The 25413-nt window shown below is 43.5% G+C and overlaps 1 protein-coding gene across 5 annotated transcripts; it reads right to left on the bottom strand.

The window, feature by feature from the left end:
• Positions 1 to 689: 689 nt before the first annotated feature.
• Positions 690 to 24467, bottom strand: LOC121569065 (cdc42-interacting protein 4 homolog). Of its 5 annotated transcripts, XM_045212853.1 has the most exons (16): positions 24198 to 24467; positions 12089 to 12204; positions 10870 to 10926; positions 10247 to 10394; positions 9708 to 9770; positions 8914 to 9018; positions 8597 to 8725; positions 8246 to 8392; positions 7863 to 8060; positions 5763 to 5933; positions 3286 to 3315; positions 2399 to 2508; positions 2071 to 2203; positions 1708 to 1832; positions 1306 to 1454; positions 690 to 1211 (listed from the first exon to the last, which is right to left on the bottom strand). In XM_045212853.1, exons 1-16 carry the CDS (start codon positions 24219 to 24221, stop codon positions 1060 to 1062), a joined length of 1857 nt encoding a protein of 618 aa, XP_045068788.1. In that variant the 5' UTR covers positions 24222 to 24467; the 3' UTR covers positions 690 to 1059. The 5 variants fall into 5 exon arrangements, with proteins under 5 accessions (XP_045068788.1, XP_045068789.1, XP_045068790.1 ...); XM_045212854.1 differs by lacking the exon at positions 3286 to 3315; XM_045212855.1 differs by lacking the exon at positions 5763 to 5933.
• Positions 24468 to 25413: the final 946 nt, after the last annotated feature.

Here is a 25413-nt window from a genome sequence, read left to right as displayed (position 1 = left end):
AGAGCAGTTTATGGTTAATAATGTGTCAAGGAATCTGGCTCCTGTTCAGTAGGGTACACTGTAGCACTGTGTTCTCATTGGACAAGTTAGTTAGTACCTCCCCGGTTCAAAACATTTTCTTCTTACTGAACACAACCCTGATGTCAAACGCTCCAGTACAGCCCTGACAACAGCCCTTATCTTCCTCCTCTTCCTCTCAATGTGAAAAGGAGAAGCCTTGCCACAGTGAGGGCATATGGACATGTTGGTTGGTTGGTGCCTCATTCTAATCTATATCATCAGTCCTGCTATGATATCCATTACTAAACCACAACCACACTGTGATAATATCTGGAGAACTACGATGAACTACGATGAACCCGGACTATTTGCACTGCCCCCCCACCCCATCCTTTTTACGCTGCTGCTACTCTGTTAAGTATTTATGCATAGTCACTTTAACTCTACCCACATGTACATATTACCTCAACTACCTCAACTAGCCGGTGCCCCCGCACATTGACTCTGCAACGGTACCCCCCTGTATATATAGCCTCCCTACTGTCACTTTATTTTACTGTATATATAGCCTCCCTACTGTCACTTTATTTTACTTCTGCTCTTTTTTTCTCAACACTTTTTTTGTTGTTGTTTTATTCTTACTTTTTTTGTTTAAAATAAATGCACTGTTGGTTAAGGGCTGTAAGTAAGCATTTCACTGTAATGTCTGCACCTGTTGTATTCGGCGCATGTGACCAATAAAATTTGATTTGATTTGAAAATGTGTGGCTTGTGGTAAGTATAGTGACCTAGTACAGCCTTGCAAGCCAGGAGGAACCAAAAGCACGATTGATTGCATCTTCTCTGGCCAGCAGGGGAAAGAAATCATGGGTGCGCATCTCATTGAGGAAATCAAAGCGACTCAATTGGCCTCCTTACGGACACCCAGATGGTCCCACCCACAGTGCTTTTATCTCTTTCGGATTGGTCCCATGAGAGAGCTGCCACAGTATTTTGGAATCATCATCAGTGATGATTGGCCGTTCCCTCAGGCCTCGTGTGGGTGGGATGGGTGTCGGGTCACTTGCTGAGGCTGATGCTGACGTAGGATGTTGGAATGTAGCCCTCGTTCCCATTGGCCCTGCGGACCCTGGTCCAACCGTCCCCTTTATCCTCCTCCACTACAGACAACACCTCCCCCTCCTGCATGGCGATGGTCCCCTCACTGGCACCTAGCAGGGACATGACAGCATGTTAGACTATAGCCATGTGTGTGATACCATAATAGTGTTGAGCACATTGTCATTGTGACCCATCCACACCTACCTGGGAAGTTGTACATGGCTGTACATTGGCCGATGGGAGCGACAAGCTCCTCCTCCTCCTCCTCCTCCTCCTCAAAGTCGTCGTCAAACTCGGCGTAGATGGCCTGAGAGGAGTCTGGGGTGCCTTCATCAGTGTGGGCTCCGTCAGGGCTGGAGGGAGAAACACATATGCTTAATTTAGTCCCGTGTAGCTCAGTTGGTAGAGCATGGCGCTTGCAATGCCAGGGTTGTGGGTTCGATTCCCACGGGGGACCAGTATGAAAGAAAAAAAAATTATGCACTCTAACTGTAAGTCGCTCTGGATAAGAGCGTCTGCTAAATGACTATAATGTAGAATAAATATACATATGACTTCAGTACATTCACTGACAGCCATGAGTGAAGTCTCAGCGTCGTTTCTAACCTGTATGGTTCGTGAGTGCTGCCGTTGTCGTTGAAGGAGTGAGACCTGTAGCTCAACGTATCCTCTCGTAACGTATCTCTCCTGAGCATCGTATCCCCTCGCCTTCCTGCCTCTGTCAACCATGACTACGAAACAAAGCACGGAGGAAATATACGATTGTTTCCTATAGTTTGTGCTTGTGACAGATTGTGAGTGAGACCAAGTACAAGAGAGGGACAGGTTAGTATACTAAATTAAGGAAAACATGAGGTCTGTGTTTACAAAGAACTATGTGAAGAGGTAACAAACAATATGTATTCTAGCTTGCATATGGGAACATAGCATGCGGTACATGACTGTGGCCAGTAGAGGGGAGTCCATTACCTCATACTTGTTGAGCTCTCCTCTCAGTCTCTCCATGTTCTGGGCTGTTTGGTTGATCTGGGTAGACAGACTGGCAGGGTCTCCCATCTGGGGGTTCTTCTCATACACATCCTTCATCTTCCCCAGGGCCTCACTGGAGAGACATGGGTGAGAGACACACAGAGAGAGAGAGGAGGAGGAGATGAGGGGTGGATTGATTCTCTGTGGAAAGGCATCCCCTGTGGAGTGCAGTAATTGGTAAACAACACACACAGGAATACTATGTTGGGAGCAGTTGTCAGTAGTCACAGAGATGGTTGTCAAAGCAGTCAGTCAAACCACCACACACCTCTGGTCCACTTCCTTCTGCAGCTCCTTGCCAATGTCGTCTAGTTTCTGTTGTAACCTCTTCCTGCGCTGCTCGGGGGGGAGATGGCCAAAGTCCTCTGTCACTGTGGGCTGAGAAAACACACAGGGAGGGGCAGTCACTTTAACACTCAACACACACAAGTTCTCCATCATCATGGCATGTGGTAGGAGAGGAACACACCCACCCATCCACACACAACCACCGCTAGAGGAAATGGCGGTCTGTGGTTATGGTTCAGCTCAAGGGAAACAGTTTATGACAAGAAACCATATTTCACCTCTAGTAGTGACATTTGTTTTTGCTTTAGAGTGAACAAACAGATATGCTTTGTTTTTACACAGTGAGCTGAACCCAAGACCACCACCATTTCACCCATATAATAATTCCCAATACCATCCCATTGGCAGCACACCCACCCTAATAAGATAACCTGTTTTTAGGAACTCTTCCATTGGGTTTGTAGTGAAAGTTTAAGGAGGTTTTTATCATAGTGACAGACCAGTAAACTGTGAAACAATGGAGGTAAACTGAAGCCAAAATATCTGTCAAATGATACAAATTAGATAATGTTTCCCATTGCTGAAGTGACTTGAGTTATTAAGTGTTGTCATTTTTTCAGCCCTCTGCTTTGCAACAAATCTTGAATGTGAATCTGGCTGTGTTCCAGTTCATGTGCATCTAAACTAGAGCGTGAACATTCCAGCATTGATTTGAGAGTGTAAACAAGCAGACTTTAGTGTGACGTTTGAGACCAAGATGCTTGTCCAATTGTACTGATGGAGAGGTGGTCATGTGTGAGATTCCCCGTCGATGTGAGAAGCTGTGACACCCTTTAACACCCCACACAGACACCACTCTAGTATTACCATTACTATGATCCTCTCTGGAGTGAGCCTCTGAGGGAGAGAGAAACAGACAGACAGCTCGTGTGTGTGTATACATACATATACACACACACATATATATATATATATACACACACACACACACAGTGGGGGAAAAAAGTATTTAGTCAGCCACCAATTGTGCAAGTTCTCCCACTTAAAAAGATGAGAGAGGCCTATAATTTTCATCATAGGTACACGTCAACTATGACAGACAAATTGAGAAGAAAACAAATCCAGAAAATCACATTGTAGGATTTTTTATGAATTTATTTGCTAATTATGGTGGAAAATAAGTATTTGGTCACCTACAAACAAGCAAGATTTCTGCCTCTCACAGACCTGCAACTTCTTCTTTAAGAGGCTCCTCTGTCCTCCACTCGTTACCTGTATTAATGGCACCTGTTTGAACTTGTTATCAGTATAAAAGACACCTGTCCACAACCTCAAACAGTCACACTCCAAACTCCACTATGGCCAAGACCAAAGAGCTGTCAAAGGACACCAGAAACAAAATTGTAGACCTGCACCAGGCTGGGGAAGACTGAATCTGCAATAGGTAAGCAGCTTGGTTTGAAGAAATCAACTGTGGGAGCAATTATTAGGAAATGGAAGACATACAAGACCACTGATAATCTCCCTCGATCTGGGGCTCCACGCAAGATCTCACCCCGTGGGGTCAAAATGATCACAAGAACGGTGAGCAAAAATCCCAGAACCACACGGGGGACCTAGTGAATGACCTGCAGAGAGCTGGGACCAAAGTAACAAAGCCTACCATCAGTAACACACTACGCCGCCAGGGACTCAAATCCTGCAGTGCCAGACGTGTCCCCCTGCTTAAGCCAGTACATGTCCAGGCCCGTCTGAAGTTTGCTAGAGTGCATTTGGATGATCCAGAAGAGGATTGGGAGAATGTCATATGGTCAGATGAAACCAAAATAGAACTTTTTGGTAAAAACTCAACTCGTCGTGTTTGGAGGACAAAGAATGCTGAGTTGCATCCAAAGAACACCATACCTACTGTGAAGCATGGGGGTGGAAACATCATGCTTTGGGGCTGTTTTTCTGCAAAGGAACCAGGACGACTGATCCGTGTAAAGGAAAGAATGAATGGGGCCATGTATCGTGAGATTTTGAGTGAAAACCTCCTTCCATCAGCAAGGGCAATGAAGATGAAACGTGGCTGGGTCTTTCAGCATGACAATGATCCCAAACACACCGCCCGGGCAACGAAGGAGTGGCTTCGTAAGAAGCATTTCAAGGTCCTGGAGTGGCCTAGCCAGTCTACAGATCTCAACCCCATAGAAAATCTTTGGAGGGAGTTGAAAGTCCGTGTTGCCCAGCGACAGCCCCAAAACATCACTGCTCTAGAGGAGATCTGCATGGAGGAATGGGCCAAAATACCAGCAACAGTGTGTGAAAACCTTGTGAAGACTTACAGAAAAAGTTTGACCTGTGTCATTGCCAACAAAGGGTATATAACAAACTATTGAGAAACTTTTGTTATTGACCAAATACTTATTTTCCACCATAATTTGCAAATAAATTCATAAAAAATCCTACAATGTGATTTTCTGGATTTTTTTTTCTCATTTTGTCTGTCATAGTTGATGTGTACCTATGATGAAAATTACAGGCCTCTCTCATCTTTTTAAGTGGGAGAACTTGCACAATTGGTGGCTGACTAAATACTTTTTTTCCCCACTGTGTATGTATGATATATATATGTATTTTTTTTTTACTGAGTATACAAAACATTAAGAACTGCTCTTAGGTTAAAGAAAGATTTTTAAGCCTTGAGACATGGATTGTGTATGTGTGACATTCAGAGGGTGAATGGGCAAGACAAAATATTTAAGTGCTTTTGAACGGGGTATGGTAGTAGGTGCCAGGCGCACTGGTTTGTGTCAAAAACTGCAACACTGCTGGGTTTTTCACACTCAACAGTTTCCTTTGTGTATTAAGAACAGTCCACCACCCAAAGGACATCCAGCCAACTTAACACAACTGTGGGAAGCATTGGAGTCAACATGGGCCAGCATCCCTGTGGAATGCTTTCAACACCTTGCAGAGTCTATGTCCCGACAAATTGAGGCTGTTCTCAATATTCAATATTAGGAAGGTGTTCTTAATGTTTGGTATATTCAGTGTATGACACCTTCAAAGATTCTGTCTTTCCACTCTGAAAGGTCAACATGACAGAGATCATTGCAGGTATTATGTTGCAGGTATTATGTTGTTTTATCTACAAATAAGAACAGAGGGTTTCGATCAGATACGGTCTGCACTCTTTTGGAGGGAACACCTGAAACATTTTGCTCATTAAATTAGTCTGTTTTGATTGGACGAATTCAGTCATTTCCTGGAACAATAAGACAGAACAGGTTGATCCACCAAACAGGTTGGGCGGAGGCCTTTGTGAGGAGACGTTGCGGCCCCTGACCCTGATGACTCACCGATCGCCCGAGGGTCCGGAAGGAGGATATTCTGGGTTTGACTGTCTTATTGATCTCCTTCAAACAGTACGACAAGGGGTCCCGGCCGAACTTGGGGGAGGGGGGTCCGTTAGCGGGCGAGGGGGCGGGGGGCGTGGACAAGGGGGTGAGTGAGGAAGGGGAGGGAGAGAGCTGGGGCGGGGTGAGGCACAGACACCCAGGGAGGGGGTATGCAGGGGAGAGGGTGGGGAGGACAAAAACAAACAGATGACAAGGGAAAGAGAGAGACACACCATCAACACCTTAAGCACACCACACAGAGAAGACAACACTGCAGCAATTACCCCTGCAGAAGCCCACAGTCACCGGACCATTCACATAGCACCACAACAGCCGCAACACCAGCAATGAAACACCAGTACAGCACCACAGCCCCAACACCAGCACCAGCAACAAAACACAATCCACGACGAAGGGTAGAGTAGAGTGAGCCTACGTGAGAAACAAGGTTGACAGATTGGAGCGGACCAATGGGATTGTTCAATGGGAGGTTCCATTGGTTAACCTCAATCTGGACACAGGTACACAGCTAGACTGAACTATGTACAAAGGACACCCTATAGGTCTGGGCCTAGTATACATGCTTGTAATAAGGGTAATAAGAAACAGGGGAGGTCTCTAAACTGGTGGGAACTACTGAACATTGGCATAATGATGTAACCTCATGACCAAGTGAGGAGCAGTGAGGGAGAATATTGTCAAATCTACAGGCTGGTTTCTCAGACACAGATTAGCCTAAACCTAGAGTAGTCCTGGACTAAAAAGCACTTTAACTAGGAGCTGTTTGAATCAGTGTTGTGCAGTGGGGAGGGGGTATACTTTTTACAAATGACATCCAAAGCTCTTTCTCACAGGCAAATATGAAAGTTAACTCTACTAATTATTGAACCACCTCTTTGGGGAGAGCAGGAGCGATGACACAGAGCAGTGCACCACACAGACAGGACGATAGGGCGTATTACAGGAACAGGATTGGACACCAGTTAGCAGGGTAGCCAATCAGACATGCAGCAGGAGGAAAGTGCTGGAAGAGATTGTGGAGAGAGAGATTGTGGAGAGAGAGAGAGAGATTGTAGAGAGAGAGAGACGGAGAGAGAGGTGCAGCAGTGGGTAGAGGCTGTCGGTGATGTAGGTTAGCTAGGTGTTAGTTTGCTTTACGCTCAACAATAATGTCTAGTTTATTTGTATTCATTTCAGACTGGCTCAGGAGGCTCGTTCAAGGGAGATCCAATATATTCTCGATCTAGACGGCCTCTAGTGGTAGTCCAACGTCATCCATGATCTCCAATGATTGTGTAGAGAGAACACAGCAAAAATGTGTTCACCTGGAACTAGTCATCCCTCCCTGTCCCAGTATCATCCCTGATGGTTGGCATTTCCCAAAGGTGTCATTGTGGTGGTGTGACTCCTAATGTTATAGTCTGGGCCAGTATAATACAGTATAATAGCAGAGTGTTTGTAGCTGATGAAAGCACAAGCCCAGCAGAATGCTGCCTGCCAGTAGCGTTGACCTATTGGAAACCACAGTCAGTCACACACTGCAGAGAGAGAGAGGGGGCTTATTCACAGACAGGCCAGGGACACAGCCATGCAAAGACCTGTTCTAGAAAGGTGTGTGTACGTGCGGGTGTGTGTGTGTTAGAGAGGGGGACCATGCAGTATGTACATGCATAGCTCTGGGAACAGGAAAGATTGTGTGTGAGACCATAGCTTCAGGACCATTGTGACTGAGGTGGTCCCCAGAGGGAAGTTCCCAGACTCTGTCTCCCTGATTCAGCCCCTCTGCCTTAACACTGACACACTGCTCATGGTTGATCTAACTGCACCTTGGAGCACTGATCATTTCATACACTAATAAATCCACTCGGGGGACTAGTCATTCATAGAAGACGGAAATAACCTGATTTGGGCATGAATTGTAGATTAGGATAATAATGTCTATTCCTAATTCAGAAAGCTACTCAGCTAGTCAGAACTGAGTCATGGGAGTGGGATGTACCAGGGGTGTAAACTAGTCTGTCATTGTGTCTGTGAGGAGGAGAGGTGGTACTAGCAGCCTACCTTACTCTTCTTGCTGAACAGCCAGAATGGTTTGCTCCTGTTCTTGCCCAGCAGCTCCAGGGGGCCTTTGGGGGTACCGAGGGTGCCCAGGCTGCTGTCTGAGGAGGCACGGTTGATGCCCTGACTGTAGTCCTCAAAGTCCAGGTCCCCAGGACGCTCAAAGCCTGACTTGTACTGCTCTATAAGAGCTATGGAGTCCTGCAGGGATAGTAGGTTACATTATGACAGTGAAACACAGACCAACAATACCAAAATGTTTCAAAGCATTTGTGTTTAATACCTATTTCCCTCACATTCTGTCAACCTTCATCGGACCACATGTATCTATGTACATTACGTCTGGGTTTGTTTTGTATACATGCAGTACAGTATGGCCGACTCACATTCCTCTCATTGACATTAGTGCCTGCTTTAGCGACGCCCTCCAGACACTTCCCGATAATGGGTATCACGTGCTTCTCTGTGTCTGAGAACAAGACGTAGCCCTGCGCCAGCTTCCTCACCCGCCTCTCATCCATGTCCTGGAGTTTCTATAGGGAGAGGAGGCACATACAGGACAGGGCGTCACTCACTCAGGTCTGCCATGTCAGGGTGCCTGATTAAAGTATAACAACCTCAAAGGACAGCTATGTTTAATGTCTGTTGAACCAAATGTTAGTATTCAAAATAGTTCCAGCATAAGGAAGGAAATCTAGGCTAAGGTCAGGATGGATGGGTGAGAGGCTCTGCCTTACGTTGAAGATGAGAGGCATGTCGCTGAAGTAGAACTGGCTCTGCTCCTTGTTGTATTTCTGCAGCTGGGCTGCGTAGTCGTTCTTACACTCCTCCGCTATGTGTGTCCTCATGTTGGCCTGCTGTTTGGCCTGGACACAAGTAACAAAACACACAGGTCACACACAGGTCAGTCTGGTGGCTCACATTCCACTGTTTAAGGGGAAGCAGGACAAGTAGGACAGCTGGGATGTGTTCAGTAGGGCACACCGTAGGAAAATGTTTTGCAACGGAAAATGAAAATCAGTGTTCTTTTTATTCTGTGTTGGTGTCCTACTACCTTCTCGACGTCGGCCTTTGTGGCGTTGATGTCCTGGTCAGTTTTCTCGGCATACTGAGCAGCTTTGTCCGCTTCCCGCCACTCCCTCTCAAAACGTTTCTTACTCTAAACAGAGAGACAGAAACACCTCCATGTTGATCTTACCTAACCCAATACTGTGCTCTGTGGGCATTGTTTGAATGGAATAGAATAGGCTCTCCTATTGTGTACAAGAGGGACCTCTGCTTCACCCAAGGGTAGTGAACACTTGCCCTAGGCCCACTAGCACCTGACTCTTTACTGAAGGGGGCTGGAACAGCAGTGGTTTAGGCCAGTGGTGCTGACCCATACAGTGAAGAGCGATGGGCTGGAGTGCTGCTGGTTTCTGGTCGCGTTTTGGTTCCCTACCCCTGCTTTAAAAGGAGCTCCTCATCTCTTTTTACTGTATACATCACAAATACTGTTCACCTGAGTCACCATACACACATGCATGCGCTCACAACTAGTCAACAAACGTCCCTTTCACTGATGTAACAATGACCACACTCACAGTAGACAAAAAGCAGACAATATGAGAGTGCATTCAGAAACATTTGACCTCTTTCACAACTATAGACAATGGAGGACAGTGACTGGACAAAACATTGCCCTTTGACTGAAGAGAAATAATAAACAGAAAAGTTGTTCACTGACAAGCAAAGTATAGGCCTACTGTATAGAGAGGATGTATACATTAGTATTCTACCAACAACGTAGATTTTACCTTTGGAAGAGGGATGTTATTGGCAGACGGCCCGACATGTAAACAAACTTACACTGTCGAGCTGCTTATAGGTGCTCTCCAAACTCTGCTGGGCTTTCTTGGCCTCCGACAGATGCTGAAAACAGACAAACAGAGAGAGGACACATGAGACACAGAGAACACTAGGATGACATGACGGTCCCTACTTAGACAGGGCCATGGGCATTGGGTACAGAATAAACAATGGCCACCAAAAACCACTGAACAAAACAGATGGTAAACAAATAGCAGTCTGTCTGTCTGTGGATCATGTCTACTGGGAGACTTTATAGTGTTTCTATATTCCATTGGGGTTGGGCCAAGGCATTCCTCTCCTTTCAGAGGATGATACAACACTAATGTGACCACCCCCTACGAGACAACCCAAGTAAGGCTTCCTTCCTGCCATAACAGGGGAACCTACAAATCTCTGCTCCTCCTTCCTGTCTCCTTCTGACTCTCCCTCCTTTTCCCTAGCTCCCTCCCATCTTCACTCACCCTCACTAAAATATTCTATAAGAGTTTTGAACTCTTCCATCCTTCCCTCTCAGTGTGGATTTTTCACTCTCTCACCGTCTTGCGCTCCATCTTGAGCTCCTGCAGGTACTTGGTGAGTTCGATGCAAATGTTCATCATCATGTTCTCAGCAATCAGCTCCCTCTGTCCTGCGTAGTCGTTCATCTCATTCAGGATGTCCAGGAAGGACTGGTGGTTGGAGAACCTATGGAAGAGGGTGGTGAGTAAAGAAGAGGAAGGGAGGGAGGGAGGGAGGGAGGGAGAGGAAGGATACAGAAGAGATGAGATCTATAATGGATTTGGGCATTGACAGGAAGTTACATACACTGTTGCTTAAATAGCTGTGTTAGCCAGGTAATGATAGGTCCATTACTTCCTTACTCCCGTTTCCCTCTCAGGGGGTATAGTAGCAGTCATTTGCATTGCTCTGCAGGTGCTGGCATAGCCTCTCCAACTACAGTACTATAGACAGGAAAGCAGTTTGAAAACACGTCATTGAAATTACGTCATGTATTGTTGGTGTATTATTTTAGTCAAGCTTTGTTTTCCTTCTCTATGTCTGATTAGGAACTGAAAGTCATGTTGAAGATCACAGCTGGCCTGGGCAGGTAAAAATACAGCACATTTATTTTATGCACACGCACATTCATTCACACACACAAAAGCACACAATAGCTCACCTGCATTCCTGTTCCTCTTTACTGCCTCGTTTAGGATTGTATTTCTTTGTTAGATTTCTGTCAATATTAGGAGAGGGGGAAAGATATGGTAAGTAGTCTGGAAGATTGCATATGTGCTTTTGACATATTCTAACTTAATTATCCTAAATGATAGGAAAACACAATGCATCAACTTAGGGAGTCTATTAAAATCTCAATGAACAAGTTCTACCGACCTAAATTGGTTTGCGTTTAATAGAAATTATTCAACTTAAAATCAATCCACTCCTCTAAAAAACAATACACACAAATATGATTTGCTTCTTGTAGGCAAGACTGGCCCAGTTCACTAGCACACTTTCATTTTTGCTGTTTTTGTCTCAATATCAAATCATTTCTGGGTAACAATTAATTACCTTACTGTAATTGTTTTTAATAAAAAATGGTTCAAAAAATCAAAAATAGCTTCTTTGAAAAATTACATTTCTCAAAAAAGAATTTTGCTAAGACTGCGAGTGGTCTGTCTGCGAGTGGTCTGAGAGACGAGCCTAATGGGAAGGATGTGTAACCTGAAAGCTAGCTGTTACTGGCCTATTATTAACGTATAGGTCAACAACAAAAAAACACGCAGCCAAACAAGCTGAAATTTCAGGCAGCTCTTACACTAAAAGTGCATTATCATAATTTTCTCAATTTCACTGTATTATTCTAACCTCAGTGTGGATATATATAGATATATAAAAAACACAGGAAAATCACGTCTTTGACTGCACTGCCCCTTTAAGGGAAAGCCAACGCAAAACTACAGTCAAGAAGAACATCCATGTTAAAACAGATCCACTTCTCCTATTCTTCCTTCTTTCACTAGAGCTCTCTCTGACCACATCCTGTCCGTCATGTGCCAGTCTGCTCCCACTTCCTCTGCTCTCCACCAGAGCTCAGCAGCAGATACTGACAGACACACTCGGGGTGAGAGTGAGGAATAGAGAGTAAGGGAGGCAGCAGTGCAGGCCCAAGCTTGAGAATGAGGGCAGTGTTTCTGGGACTGTGTGGGCTGGGGCAATGCCAACAGGAGGAGACAAGTTCAATTCTGCCCCAAACTAGTCATAAGACACCACATACGTTTCATAAAACAGCATACATTTCATAAAACAGCTTTTGAGCACACACATCAACTGCTGTGGGCACACATGCAGGAATGAGCCCCGAGGAATGAGGAACCATGAGAAATGAGGCCTACCTCAGCTGCTTGGCATAGTTCTGCTCTATCTCCGTCCTCTCCTTCACAAACTTGACATACTTCTCTACCAGTTCCAGGCCGGATTGCGTGTGCTTGTCGATGATGTCATATTGGTCCTGGGGAGAAGGAACATGAAAGCGAGAGAGAAAGAGATATTATTCACGATACACACAAGATGGATGGATAGCTCATCTCCATTAGATAAGAATGACAGGGCACGTTCCATTGGATGAGTGACGTCATCTAAAGAATGCTGGATATTAATCAGTCTGAGGCAACATTTTGTTTACAGACTGTTGATACTGAATCTCAAGTCACCATATCTACCCATATGTTATGCATTCCAAAAATTCTCTACATATGCACAACCCTTGACCCCCAGCCTTGTGGCGCTAAATCATGCTGCTGCCTTAGAGGGAGAAAAGTGAGAAAAGGGCCAGAGAGACACAGGGAGGAGGACCACCTTTTACCGACAGGAAATAGGAAGCGCCTCGCTCTTGCACTTCCTGTGGTACGTGGACTCAGTAGAAACATCCCAAACTGAGATATCAATATGAATTGCATAGAACACTAAACAACCAACTGATTGCAGCATTACCGCAAACATGGAAGAGGCAAGTGGAAGGGAACTAGTTTGTCTCCCCTTTAAAGGCCAAAATTGGCTAAAAGAAATCGTCATAAATTGAAAAACATACCAGTTTCATTTGAGGACCAAAATGTTGACAGCGGTGCCATACAGATTGCAAAATAGTTGGGAAGAGGTTTTCGATGTACCGATTCCATGGCACATGGTTTATGAACTGATACAAAAACACTTGATTCAAAACGTAAGAGTTTTTCAATTTAAATGATTGTACAGAATTCTCGCCACCAACAGAATGTTATGTATATAGGGCATACAACCATCTCAGCTCTGCAGATTTTGCTGCGAAGAGACAGAATCATTAGATCATTTATTCTGGTATTGCCCCTATGTAGCTTGTTTCTGGTCGCAGGAAGGGGGTGGGTGGGGGGGGGTGCTGATGATTATTTATGTCTGTAATAAAGCCATTTTGTTGGGAAATACTCATTCTGATTGGCTGGGCCTGGTTCCTGCCCAGTCATGTGAAATCCATAGATTAGGGCCTAATGAATTCATTTCAATTGACTGACTTCCTTATATGAACTGTAACTCCGTAAAATCTTTGAAATTATTGCATGTTGCGTTTATATTTTTGTTCAGTATATATTCTTGCTATGTGTAACTACTGTGAAGAAAATAAAGAAGTGCCATGTATGTCAACTGTGTGTATAATGTAGAAAAAATAAAAAGCTGTAAAAACAAAGTTTATTTTTGCCCCCTGAAGAGGGTGGTGGATGGGCGAATAAAGAAACCTACAAAAAACACTAAACATAACACATCGTTATTTGATTTCCCTACATATCGTCAACTCACACAAGAAAAACAAATAGGCTTGCTACCACACGTATCTTTAACAGAAATTCCCACACTTTGATATGCAGCGAGGAGTCTTCTAGTCTCTTCTCTTTAGTTCCTTTTTTGGCTGGGTGCTTTATGGCCACTTCAAGCACAGACAAGCCTGTTAGAGAGTGATGATGATATCTATGAACAGCCAATCCTCCCTCCCTCTGAACACCTCCAAGCCCTCTGTAGTTACAGTATGGAGGAGGGACATCTATGGGAAGAGAGTCCTATCATGTTGGGCCATGTTCTTGACCCATCCTACCCCTCTCAAAGGGCACACAAAAAGAGAGTGAACAAATAACACCTAAGGCCTTTTATTTGAGAAGAGATATTTATTAATCAGTTTGGGAGATTGAATTTATCAACACAGGCTAATTTCTGTGGTAACACGTCAACATGTGGGCTTGTATGAGACATTGTGAGGGAGTTGCTGTATGTGTGCATGTGTATGTCCAACACGGAGGACTTATTTTTAGAAGTCTGATCAAAAGTTTTGGGGCAGGAAAATGAGAGCCACAGCACACAGTGTGCTATTTTGTGTTCACCCTAAACACCACCAAGAGACAAGGAGAGAACATACCAACTGGTTGGTTTTCATTCAAGTTTAACAGAGTCCTCCTGTCTTCCCTCTCCATAAGACCATTTTGTTTAGAAATTGGTCCAATTTAAAGTTTCAGTAAGCTAGGACATTCAGTTTGGCTTTTCATTAGCATACTGTTGGCTTCACGATAGCATTTAGGACACACAGACACATCAAAGACAGTAGGCCTATCCATCCATACCCAGCAGCCTGTCTTCTACCTCCACTCCACCAGCCTGTACTCACTCAGTCACACTAGCAGCCAGGTCTAATGCCCATGCACTGATCTTGCACACTGAACACTAGGTGCCTAAAATAGCTGCTGGATTAACGGCAAGGAAAGCAGGGTGATAGATGCCACAGAGCAGGCAGCAGAGTTGGCCACGAACGTTACTGGCCAAACACAATCACAACCAATTAGGCAGTCTTGACGTTGTGTCCAGATAAATAATTAATGTTGAATGAATGTTGCCAATGCCAATAGTCTCCCTCACACATAAATACAAACATATGAAAACCTGGTTAGGTCTGTGTCATTCTCTCACAATCAATTTAACTAGTAGTATTTGCTAAACCTGATAGGAGAAGGTACAGTAAAATACTAGCTAATAAAATCTGTTTGAGTTTGCATGTTTTCAGAGAAAAGTAAGAGGTTTGAAGAAATACCTCTTGGGTTAAAAAGTGAAACAGATGTGGCACATATATCCATATAAATAAATACAAAAGCATGGATAGATGAGATGTTTTGAGTTCATTAGCTAAATGAGGTCAAAACTAATTAGGTTGCTGGTGCTCCATGCAGCGCAGCACTGAGGATGGAAAGGGGACAGGACGGACAGGAGGAAGAGAGAGAGGCCCAGGGGGAACATGGGTAATGAGGTCAGAACCTACCGTCACACCCTCCTCTCTGTAACGCTCCATTTGTATATTCACTAAGTGTGTGTGTAGGAAGTCAGATCACTGGGTGGGTGGTGGAGTAGCCATAGCCTAGCTCTCAGACAAACAGTGTAGCAGCATTGAGGGGCAGTGTGTTCTTGGCCTGATTTTTAGTAAAAAGACTACTTGTTTCTCTGTTTGTCTTGTCCATTGTGTCGCCTACCAGCTACCACTGTAACTCACTCTGGTGCACATTGGCTGGGGAATCCATGACAACCGGTGTCAGTCAACAGATGTTGAAATCAACTCATTATACTCATTAAAACCATGTGAGATCGATTAGTGAGAGCAAAGATCCATCCAGCAATCTATGTAAAAAAGTAGGCTATTGCTTGTTGTCACACGGTACTCTAGTGGGCACAAATCCTGGTCCTGGAAAGCAACAGTGTACACTACAGTGCTTTTCCAGGCTATTTTAAACTCCTCAATGAAGGTATTGGTGGTCAGTAATTAGCCTAGTTGGCAAACCCTCTCTCCAGGACTAGAGTTGGGTTGGGTTGGTGACCACTGGCATGCTCAGTACAGTGCACTGTTGAAAACATTGAAGGATTGGGGGTAAACGTGCCGTCATGTAACTGATATCATTCAATATGTCAACTTCAAGTCAATGGTGGGTGTCAATATAAGTCGCAAAAGAAAATGTATTTGAAGCAAAATGACTACAGGGGAGCAAGCAAGTGATTGGTTCAAGCAGCCATGCCCATGCCCATGAGACTGTGTGCTCCATCCATGCGCGCGGTGGGCAGCAGGAGGCAAAAGTGTCCTATTTCTGGGAATCAAGTAACGCCCAACTGGGTGACAACTTGTTGCGGGCCCTCCCAAAAGTGGATCCTTCCTTAGGACACAACATAAATTAGTCTTGGGGCAAGGAATGTCAATGAAGTTCACACAAGTTCAAAACATCAAAGGCCTAGGCCCTAGACATTCTGCATGTCTGGCAGTTTGTGCACGACAATCTGGGTCATAAGCTTTTTCTTGAGAAATGAAACACTGACTTGAACTTGGCTAGCTAGCTAATACCATAATGAGCTGAGAGACTAGACAAGAGACCAGCATGAGCCGCTTTGTTGTTCAGCGTCCCCAATGACAGCACTTCGATTCGAAAGTTACAAATCGTGCTGCAACTTATGTACCTGCTACAATGGCTGCGTTTACACAGACAGCCCAATTCTGATCTTTTGCACAATTATATGCAGATTCAGGAATGCCCACATGCAGGAACGCCACAAATTGCGTGCTGCAATCACACACTATTCCAATTATGGGCAAAACGAACTGATTTGATTGGGACAAATTAGTGAAAAATATCAGAATTGGGCTGCCTGTGTAAACAGCGTCAAATTTGTATCTGATCAGAGAGTGACACGCTGGTTCAACTCAAGGTGTCCCAAAAAAATTATGCACCCATCCAATTGGCGACAGATTATCATGTGAATATTCTAAAATCTTCATAAAAACAATATGCCATTTCAGAGTTTCCTTTAGGAAAATATGGCGCCGGACAACATAACAGGGAACATTTTCATTTACCAGACATTTGAGAAATGTTATGGACATCCATCTGCATTCAGATCCAACCTGGTGTAGCCAGCGCCATCAATAAATGAGGGATGTTGGCCAAATGAACCACATTTTACGAGTCCTTAAAAACAGCCTAGAACAAATTACAAAAATACTATTCCTTGTGGGTTTTTTTTGGCTACTTTCCTAAAACAATATTTGTCCACCTCACGGTTCAGCTGTCAGAGATTTGAGCACTAAATGCATCAGGGCATTTCATGCAAAGGCTTAGGTGTCCACTGTATGATATTCATATTTTAAATAGCTTATTTCTCTAAATTGTTGTGCACAAATTTGTTTACATCCATGTAAGTGAGCATTTCTCCTTTGCCAAGATAATCCATCCACCTGACAGGTGTAGCATATCAAGAAGCTGATTAAACAGCATGATCACTACACAGGTGCACCTTGTGCTGGGGACAATATTAGGCCACAAAAATGTGCAGTTGTGTCACACAACACAATGCCACAGATGTCTCAAGTATTGAAGGAGCGTGTAATTGGCATCCACTAGGAGCTGTTGCCAGAGAATTTAATGTCAATTTCTCTACCATAAGCCACCTCCTTAGTCGTTTAGAGAATTTGGCAGTACATCCAACCGGCCTCACAACCGCAGACCACGTGTAACCACGGCAGCCCTGGACCTCCACATTCGGCTTCTTCACCTGCGGGGTTGTCTGAGACCAGCCACCCGGACAGCTGATGAAACTGTGGGTTTGCACAGCCAAATAATTTCTGCACAAACTGTCATAACCCATCTCAGGGAAGCTCATCTGTGTGCTCGTCATCCTCACCAGGGTCTTGACCTGACTGCAGTTCGTAACCAACTTCAGTGGGCAGATGCTCACCTTCAATGGCCACTGGCATGATGGAAATGTGTGCTCTTCACAGATGAATCAACTGTACCGGGCAGATGGCAGACAGCGTGTATGGCGTTGTGTGGACGAGCGATTTGCTGATGTCAATGTTGTGAACAGAGTGCCCCATGGTGACTGTGGGTTATTGATAGCAATTTGAATGCACAGAGATAACGTGATGAGATCCTGAGGCCCATTTCATGCCATTCATCCGCCGCCATCACCTCATGTTTCAGCATGATAATGCACGGCCCCATGTCGCAATTACTGGAAGCTGAAACTGTCCCAGTTCTTCCATGGCCTACATACTCACCAGACATGTCTCCCATTGAGCATGTTTGGGATGCCCTGGATCGATGTGTATGTCAGCGTGTTCCAGTTCCCGCCAATATCCAACAACTTCACACAGCCATTGAAGAGGAGTGGGACAACATTCCACAGGCCACAATCAACAGCCTGCCAACTCTATGCGAAGGAGATTTGTCATGCTGCATGAGGCAAATGGTGGTCACACCAGATACAAACTGGTTTTCTGATCCCCGCCCCTACCTTTGTTTTTAAGGTATCTGTGACCAACAGATGCAGATCTGTATTCCCGGTCATGTGAAATCCATAGATTAGGGCCTAATGTATTTATTTCAATTGACTGATTTCCTTATATGAACTGTAACTCAGTAAAATCTTTGAAATTGTTGCACGTTACGTTTATATTTTTGTTCAGTATGTACGTATCAAATCAAATTATTGGTCACATACACGTGTTTAGCAGATGTTATTGTCAGTGTAGCGAAATGCTTGTGTTTCTAGCTCCGACAGTGCAGTAATATCTAACAAGTAATATCTAACAATTTCACAACATATACCCAATACACACAAATCTAAGTAAAGCAATAGAATTAAGAGTATCTAAATAAATATATGGACGAGCAATGTCAGAGCGGCATAGACTAATGTATACATTGTATTCGGAAAGTATTCAGACCCCTTGACTTTTTCCACATTTTGTTACATTCCAGCCTTATTCTAAAATAGATTAAATTGTTTATTTTCCTTATCAATCTACACACAATACCTCATAATCTCAAAGCAAAAACAGATTTAGAAAATATTGCTAATTTATTACAAATACAAAAACGGAAATATCACATTTACATAAGTATTCAGACCATTTACTCAGTACTTTGTTGAAGCACCGTTGGTAGCGATTACAGCCTCGAGTCATCTTGGGTATGACGCTACAAGCTTGGCACACCTGTATTTGGGGAGTTTCTCCCATTCTTCTCTGCAGATCCTCTAAAGCTCTGTCAGATTGAATGGGGAGCGTCACTGCACAGCTATTTTCAGGTCTCTCCAGAGATGCTCGATCGGGTTCAAGTCCGGGCTCTGACTGGGCCACTCAAGGACATTCAGAGACTTCTCCCGAAGCTACTCCTGCGTTGTCTTGGCTGTGTGATTAGGGTCGGTGTCCTGTTGGAAGGTGAACCGTTGCCCCAGTCGGAGGTCCTGAGCGCTCTGGAGACGGTTTTCATCAAGGATCTCTCTGAAATTTGCTCCGTTCATCTTTCCCTCGATCCTGACTAGTCTCCCAGTCCCTGCCACTGAAAAACATTCCCACAGCATGATGCTGCCACCACCATGCTTCACCGTAGGGATAGTACCAGGTTTCCTCCAGACGTGACGTTTGGCATTCAGGCCAAAGAGTTCAATCTTGGTTTCATCAGACCAGAGAATCTTGTTTCTCCTGATCTGAGAGTCCTTTAGGTGCCTTTTGGCAAACTCCAAGCTGGCTGTCATGTGCCTTTTACTGAGGAGTGGCTTCCGTCTAGCCACTCTACCATAAAGGCCAGATTGGTGGAGTGCTGCAGAGATGGTTGTCCTTCTGAAAGGTTCTCCCATCTCCACAGAGGAACTCTGGAGCTGTGTCAGAGTGACCATCGGGTTCTTGGTCATCTTCCTGACCAAGGCCCTTCTCTCCCGATTGCTCAGTTTGGCAGAGCGGCCAGCTCTAGGAAGAGTCTTGGTGGTTCCAAACTTCTTCCATTTAAGAATGATGGAGGCCACTGTGTTCTTGGGGACCTTCAATGCTGCAGATATTTTTTGGTACATTTCCCCAGATCTGTGTCTCGACACAATCCTGTCTCTGAGTTCTACGGACAATTCCTTCGACCTCATGGCTTGGTTTTTGCTCTGACATGCAATGTCAACTGTGGGACCTTATATAGACAGGTGTGTGCCTTTCCAAATCATGTCCAATCAATTGAATTTACCACAGGTGGACTCCATTCAAGTTCTAGAAACATCTCAAGGATGATCAATGGAAACAGGATGCGCCTGAGCTCAATTTCGAGTCTCATAGCAAAGGGTCTGAATACTTATGTAAATAAGGTTTCTGTTTTTTATTTTTAATACATTTTCTAAAAAACTGTTTTCGCTTTGTCATTATGGGTTCTTGTGTGTAGATTGATGAGGTGAAAAAATTTATTTAATCAATTCTAGTGTCATCCATTTTAGAATAAGGCTGTAACGTAACAAAATGTGGAAAAGTGGAAGGGGTCTGAAAACTTTCCGAATGCGCTGTGTATATACAGTGGGGAGAACAAGTATGATACACTGCCGATTTTGCAGGTTTTCCTACTTACAAAACATGTAGAGGTCTGTAATTTTTATCATAGGTACACTTCAACTGTGAGAGACAGAATCTAAAACAAAAATCCAGAAAATCACAATGTATGATTTTTAAGTAATTAATTTGCATTTTATTGCATGACATAAGTATTTGATCACCTACCAACCAGTAAGAATTCCGGCTCTCACAGACATGTTAGTTTTTCTTTAAGAAGCCCTCCTGTTCTCCACTCATTATCTGTATTAACTGCACCTGTTTGACCTCGTTACCTGTATAAAAGACACCTGTCCACACACTCAATCAAACAGACTCTAACCTCTCCACAATGGCCAAGACCAGAGAGCTGCGTAAGGACATCAGGGATAAAATTGTAGACCTGCACAAGGCTGGGATGGGCTACAGGACAATAGGCAAGCAGCTTGGTGAGAAGGCAACAACTGTTGGCGCAATTATTAGAAAATGGAAGAAGTTCAAGATGATGGTCAATCACCCTCGGTCTGGGGCTCCATGCAAGATCTCACCTCGTGGGGTATCAATGATCATGAGGAAGGTAAGGGATCACCCCAGAACTACACGGCAGGACCTGGTCAATGACCTGAAGAGAGCTGGGACCACAGTCTCAAAGAAAACCATTAGTAACACACTACGCCATCATGGATTAAAATCCTGCAGCGCACGCAAGGTCCCCCTGCTCAAGCCAGCGCATGTCCAGGCCCATCTGAAGTTTGCCAATGACCATCTGGATGATCCAGAGGAAGAATGGGAGAAGGTAATGTGGTCTGATGAGACAAAAATAGAGCTTTTGGTCTAAACTCCACTCGCTGTGTTTGGAGGAAGAAGAAGGATGAGTACAACCCCAAGAACACCATCACAACTGTGAAGCATGAAGGTGGAAACATCATTCTTTGGGGATGCTTTTCTGCAAAGGGGACAGGACGACTGCACCGTATTGAGGGGAGGATGGATGGGGCCATGTATCGCGAGATCTTGGCCAACAACCTCCTTCCCTCAGTAAGAGCATTGAAGATGGGTCGTGGCTGGGTCTTCCAGCATGACAACGACCCGAAACACACAGCCAGGGCAACTAAGGAGTGGCTCCGTAAGAAGCATCTCAAGGTCCTGGAGTGGCCTAGCCAGTCTACAGACCTGAACCCAATAGAAAATCTTTGGAGGGAGCTGAAAGTCCGTATTGCCCAGTGACAGCCCCGAAACCTGAAGGATCTGGAGAAGGTCTGTATGGAGGAGTGGGCCAAAATCCCTGCTGCAGTGTGTGCAAACCTGGTCAAGACCTACAGGAAACGTATGATCTCTGTAATTGCAAACAAAGGTATCTGTACCAAATATTAAGTTCTGCTGATGTATCAAATACTTATGTCATGCAATAAAATGCAAATTAATTACTTAAAAATCATACAATGTGATTTTCTGGATTTTTGTTTTAGATTCTGTCTCTCACAGTTGAAGTGTACCTATGATAAAAATTACAGACCTCTACATGCTTTGTAAGTAGGAAAACCTGCAAAATCGGCAGTGTATCAAATACTTGTTCTCCCCACTGTACTTCCATTAATCGTTTCAACTGGTGCTGGGGGACCTTCAGATGAGTCTTGAGGCCTGTGGGCGTCCTAGAACAAAACAACCTACATGTACAAGTTTGTGAGTCTAACCTTTCCACAGAGGCGTCATTTTAGTGTGTAGCCCAGACTGTTTGAATGCTACAGACAGAAGTTGGCAGATCGGCTGTACCGACTTCAGATGCGTCCCATTGTGTTTGTGAGAGTCATCTTTCCATAGAGGGGTCATAATAATTTGTAGGCCAAACCGTTCAGACGCTACATTTGATTTTCCGAGAAGACAGATTTTCGGGATGTATCATGGTCTGACAACCCCTGCTATAATTCTGCCACTTTTCACAGCAGATGCGGAACTGCAACATCAGCGGATGCGGTGGATTGAGACACATCCAATGCAAAAAAACATATCTCTAGCTTGAATTGACAGATTCCCAAAACATGTGCATTAGTGTTCCAACAGCATTCATATGGCATCGATCACATATTGGTGTAGGAATCAGCTTCGTAGAATGCAGCCTTTTGACAGCATGTACTAAAGTCAATTTAATCCACACTTGCATTAGTCCCCTCGTTTGGGGATTGGTATTTAGGCTGTAACAACGAAAAGGCATCAGACAGACCTACAGTATGTTTTAGCAGGGAAGTTTGGTAGGGTGACCTTATTTGTAACAATGAAAATAATTTTGTCAAAGAGATTGTGAACCGAAAAGTGTATGTTTGATTCTAGAGGGGGGGACAATGAATAGAACAATTATTTGGTAAGGGTGTAGGGGCAGATTTATGTAATCTTGTCTTCAGGAGATTTTATTATCTATTTACTTAATTTAGTCTGATCAGCGGAACAATTCTCATTCTTAAGAATGGGCTAAAATAGAGGGTAATTAGTGTGCTTGTCAGCAAGAACACTACTGGTATTCCCCACACATATTAATATTCCACTTCTTCCCAATTTTATCAGTGTAATCACATATTTGAAATCTGATATGCATACTTGTGTCTTTGAAAATGAATGATATGAGGCTATGTATTATTGCAGCAATTCATGGACAGTTTGGAATAAATCATACAAATAAGCATTGATATTAAATGCTCCAGCAATCAAATATTTTAGTATTGTGCACAAGCTAGGCAGAGATGGTAGGGGGACTCACAACTCATCATATTTAGTCTATATAGAGTAAGATGACGCCAAGGATCTTCAACTATATAGTAGGCATAAGTAGTAAGTAAGTAGCCCTGCACAAGCCTTGGTTTGTGCGAACCGGACTGGCTCATAGGGCAGGAGCCTATCTCCTGTTTCTGTAGCGTGAGGCAGCTTGATGTATACCCCCTGGACAGGACGCTAGTCTATCGCAGGGCCTTACCCCCAATCTATCTCCTTAGTAGGCATAAACCACCTGAATATTGATATTCATTCGATTTTTCATCTAGCTTGGGTGATTTTAAGAAAATATTGTTATAACAAGTACATTTTCAAACACCCAGCACTTTGGAAACATAGATCAGGTGTAGCCAACCTTCCTGGAGAGCAAGCAGGATTTTCCTTCTAGCCCTATTTTAAAGAGAGAGTTCACCCCAATTACAAAATGTTTGTGTTTACCTTGAAAGCAGTCTATGGACAAGGAGACTACAATCTATGATTTGGTTACCCACTGCCATCAACCATTAATATTACAATTTCCTGTGCAGAGCCTTGGTGTAGTGGTAACACTCCCCGGCACATGTTGCATACATCTTTCCACCTGAGAACAGGGATCAATCCCTGCCTACAACCTTTCAACTGTTTCTAGCATTTGCCCCATCTCATTTCATTACTGTCTGAATAAAGTGTCAAACCACATAAATCCCCCAAAAATCTCAAAGTAGTCAAATTTTTTGTGTTCATTTATAGTTCAACGCATCCTAAATAAACCTGACCTGTGGTTTTAATTTCCCACCCCGGTCATAGGCCTAAACCATGTCAAAATATGTAGAATTGCAGGAAATTCGTTTTAAAACAGTAACATTTTCCTGGGGAGGACCTCCAGTCCCCCATCTAGGGTTTGTGCCAGGAGGCAATGAAATTCACATAGCAAATCCCGCTCCAAGCATTCTTCAAAAATTGGCAGCCCTGAATTCTGCATGGGGCAAAGATTGTTTTTGCTGTTTTAAAGCTTATTTCCTGCAATTTTACGATATCATGTGTGTTTATATGTTACCAGGGGACAAAGCCTAAATGAGTTCATTATATATATTATTATTATTATTATTTTTATTTATTTTTTTACACTTGGGACCCGCAGTCCGTTTTGACCCCGTTCTGGGTCCAGTTGAGTATGGCTGGGACAGATGTTTTGAGAGAAAGAATTCTCAGTATAGTTTGACTACCTCCATCAAACCCCGTCTCTTGGTATGCTCATAGTCGTACAAGAACCTACATGCTACATCACATTAAAATTGGCAAAAACAATACTTTGAAAACTTCACGAGAGCTAAAGCGCTTGGCAGAGCCCATACAGCTCGCGAACTCACCCATAGATCCGTGCCCCAGTCCATGTTTAACGTCTTCTTATCAGCGGATCCAAGAATACAAAGAACTTCTTCAAAGTTATCCCAATTTGGAGGACGCCTCAAGCCTGAAAATATTAATTCAGAGGACGCTCAAACAGCCCTTCTGGTATCCTTTCCGTTTCTAAACAGTGAGAATAATTTCACCCTACAATTTAGCTAGTTATCGCTAACTAGTCTAGTTAATCTAAACAATATTCGTTGCAAAGGAAAGAGGGATAAACTAGCTTTCATATCCGCGTCACTCCCAAATCCTAATTCTTAAAGGGACCGTTCACTAATGTATTTGCCTTCATTTACATTTTCACTGGCGACAGACTGGCAGTGGCATATCAAAAGCAGTGATGCTTGTTTATTCATGGCCATACACAAGTCACTTTTAAAAACAATACAATTAATTACTGATATAGAAATATTAACATTCTTATGAAATTCAATGTTATGGTGACAGATGCAAGACACTTGTTGAACAGGCAAAAAAAAAATCTACAAAAGCATAAAGAATAAACACTAGAGTCACACAAAAAAGCTCATAGTTAGATTGTATAAACACAATTCAACAAACTGTACCACTGAATCAAGGCCTATGTATCTACAGTATTCTGATTCCTTTTCTAGACTGAGATAAGCACACACATAGCTACTTCATACTTACATAAATCCTCTAATTTTACAACATTATTTGTTCAAGAGGGCAGCCAGCGCATGGCATTAATCAATTTCCTTTTGTTATTTTCTTATACAGTGTAATTTCTAGTCTAGTCTACACACAGTTGAAATTGATTCAAAATCCCATACAAGCACTTTAACATGCTCTGCCATAGTTGTCTGCCAGAGATAAAAGTTAAAAACCATTGAGTAAACTCACATAGATTTCTTACTCAAAGTCACATTCAAAATCAAGCAAGATACATTAGTCTGATTGAACCCCCACCCTAATCTTACATTTTAAAGAAACATTTTGCAGATCACGCAGTCTCATTGTTGTTTGAAATAAATTATATTTAGTTTTTCATTCAGAATTAATTGTTCATTGATGTGGATGAAATGTCTTTTTAAGGATTTGATTTATTAAATCCCATTGTTGCTTGTAGACCATTTTAGTGTCATACAAAAGTGTTACTGTGGGTGAAGTTTAAAATGCATTTTGTCATTCCTAAATTTGTAATGTGATATATTT

This window comes from Coregonus clupeaformis, unplaced genomic scaffold (genome assembly GCF_020615455.1).
Source record: "Coregonus clupeaformis isolate EN_2021a unplaced genomic scaffold, ASM2061545v1 scaf0057, whole genome shotgun sequence".
In the NCBI taxonomy this organism is placed as follows: Eukaryota; Metazoa; Chordata; class Actinopteri; order Salmoniformes; family Salmonidae; genus Coregonus; species Coregonus clupeaformis.
The sequence above is the reverse complement of the archived record's forward strand: the minus strand, read 5'-3'. Positions and strand labels throughout refer to the sequence as shown.